At 48.6% G+C, this 753-nt stretch overlaps 1 protein-coding gene across 1 annotated transcript; it reads right to left on the bottom strand.

Annotated features, from left to right (window-relative positions):
- Positions 1-383: 383 nt before the first annotated feature.
- Positions 384-719, bottom strand: LOC141818889 (putative calcium-binding protein CML7). The gene has a single exon (XM_074706299.1). It carries the CDS (start codon positions 717-719, stop codon positions 384-386), a length of 336 nt encoding a protein of 111 aa, XP_074562400.1.
- Positions 720-753: the final 34 nt, after the last annotated feature.

Here is a 753-nt window from a genome sequence, read left to right as displayed (position 1 = left end):
AATGGTGCAATCAAGTAGAAACATTGATGCAATTCACGGACTACCTTCCTGAATCGTCAAACTAAACTCAGTTATCTTGAAAACCCTTGCACTCTATTACAAACATCTGTTAATGAAACTGTAGGAAAATCATTCCTTTATGAAAACTGCAAGCCAGATTGAAATCACCAATCAATTGAAACGCTAACGAAAGACATTTGACGTTTGTGTAGGATACAATACGGATCTCAGAGAGAATAAAACAAACAAGCTGAAAAAGGCCAAATCCCAACCGAGACGAATTGATCATGAAAAATGAATAAATAAATAAATAACAAACAGAAGAAATGCACGAAAGAAGATCCAGGAATCACCTCGTTCAAACGCCGATACAGACAGAGGGATCACTTAGCGACCATTCGGAGGATGAAGTCTTCGCAGCATATGGTGCCGTCGGAACCGACCTCGACCTCTCGGATCCACTCATCAAACTCGTTGGGATCTAGCTTCTCGCCGATGCTGGTGAGGACGTGGCGGAGATCCGATACGGCGACCTTGCCGGTGGAACCTTTGTCAAGGACGCGGGAAGCGTCGCGCAGTTGGCTGTCGAATGGCTCGGGGCGGAGGTATTTTTGCATCAGTTCGAGGAACCGGGGGAATTCGATGGGGGCTGTGAGGCCCTCGGTGGCGGCGATGTCCTTGAGCTGGGCCTGCGTGGGGTTGCCGCCCAGAAGACGCATCAAGATGCCCAGCTCCGATGCTGCGATCCGGCCT

The sequence above is a fragment of the Curcuma longa genome, unplaced genomic scaffold (assembly GCF_044706935.1).
Source record: "Curcuma longa cultivar G26 ecotype Majalengka, Jawa Barat unplaced genomic scaffold, ITB_CL_G26_1.1 contig_26455, whole genome shotgun sequence".
Classification (NCBI taxonomy): Eukaryota; Viridiplantae; Streptophyta; class Magnoliopsida; order Zingiberales; family Zingiberaceae; genus Curcuma; species Curcuma longa.
The sequence above is the reverse complement of the archived record's forward strand: the minus strand, read 5'-3'. Positions and strand labels throughout refer to the sequence as shown.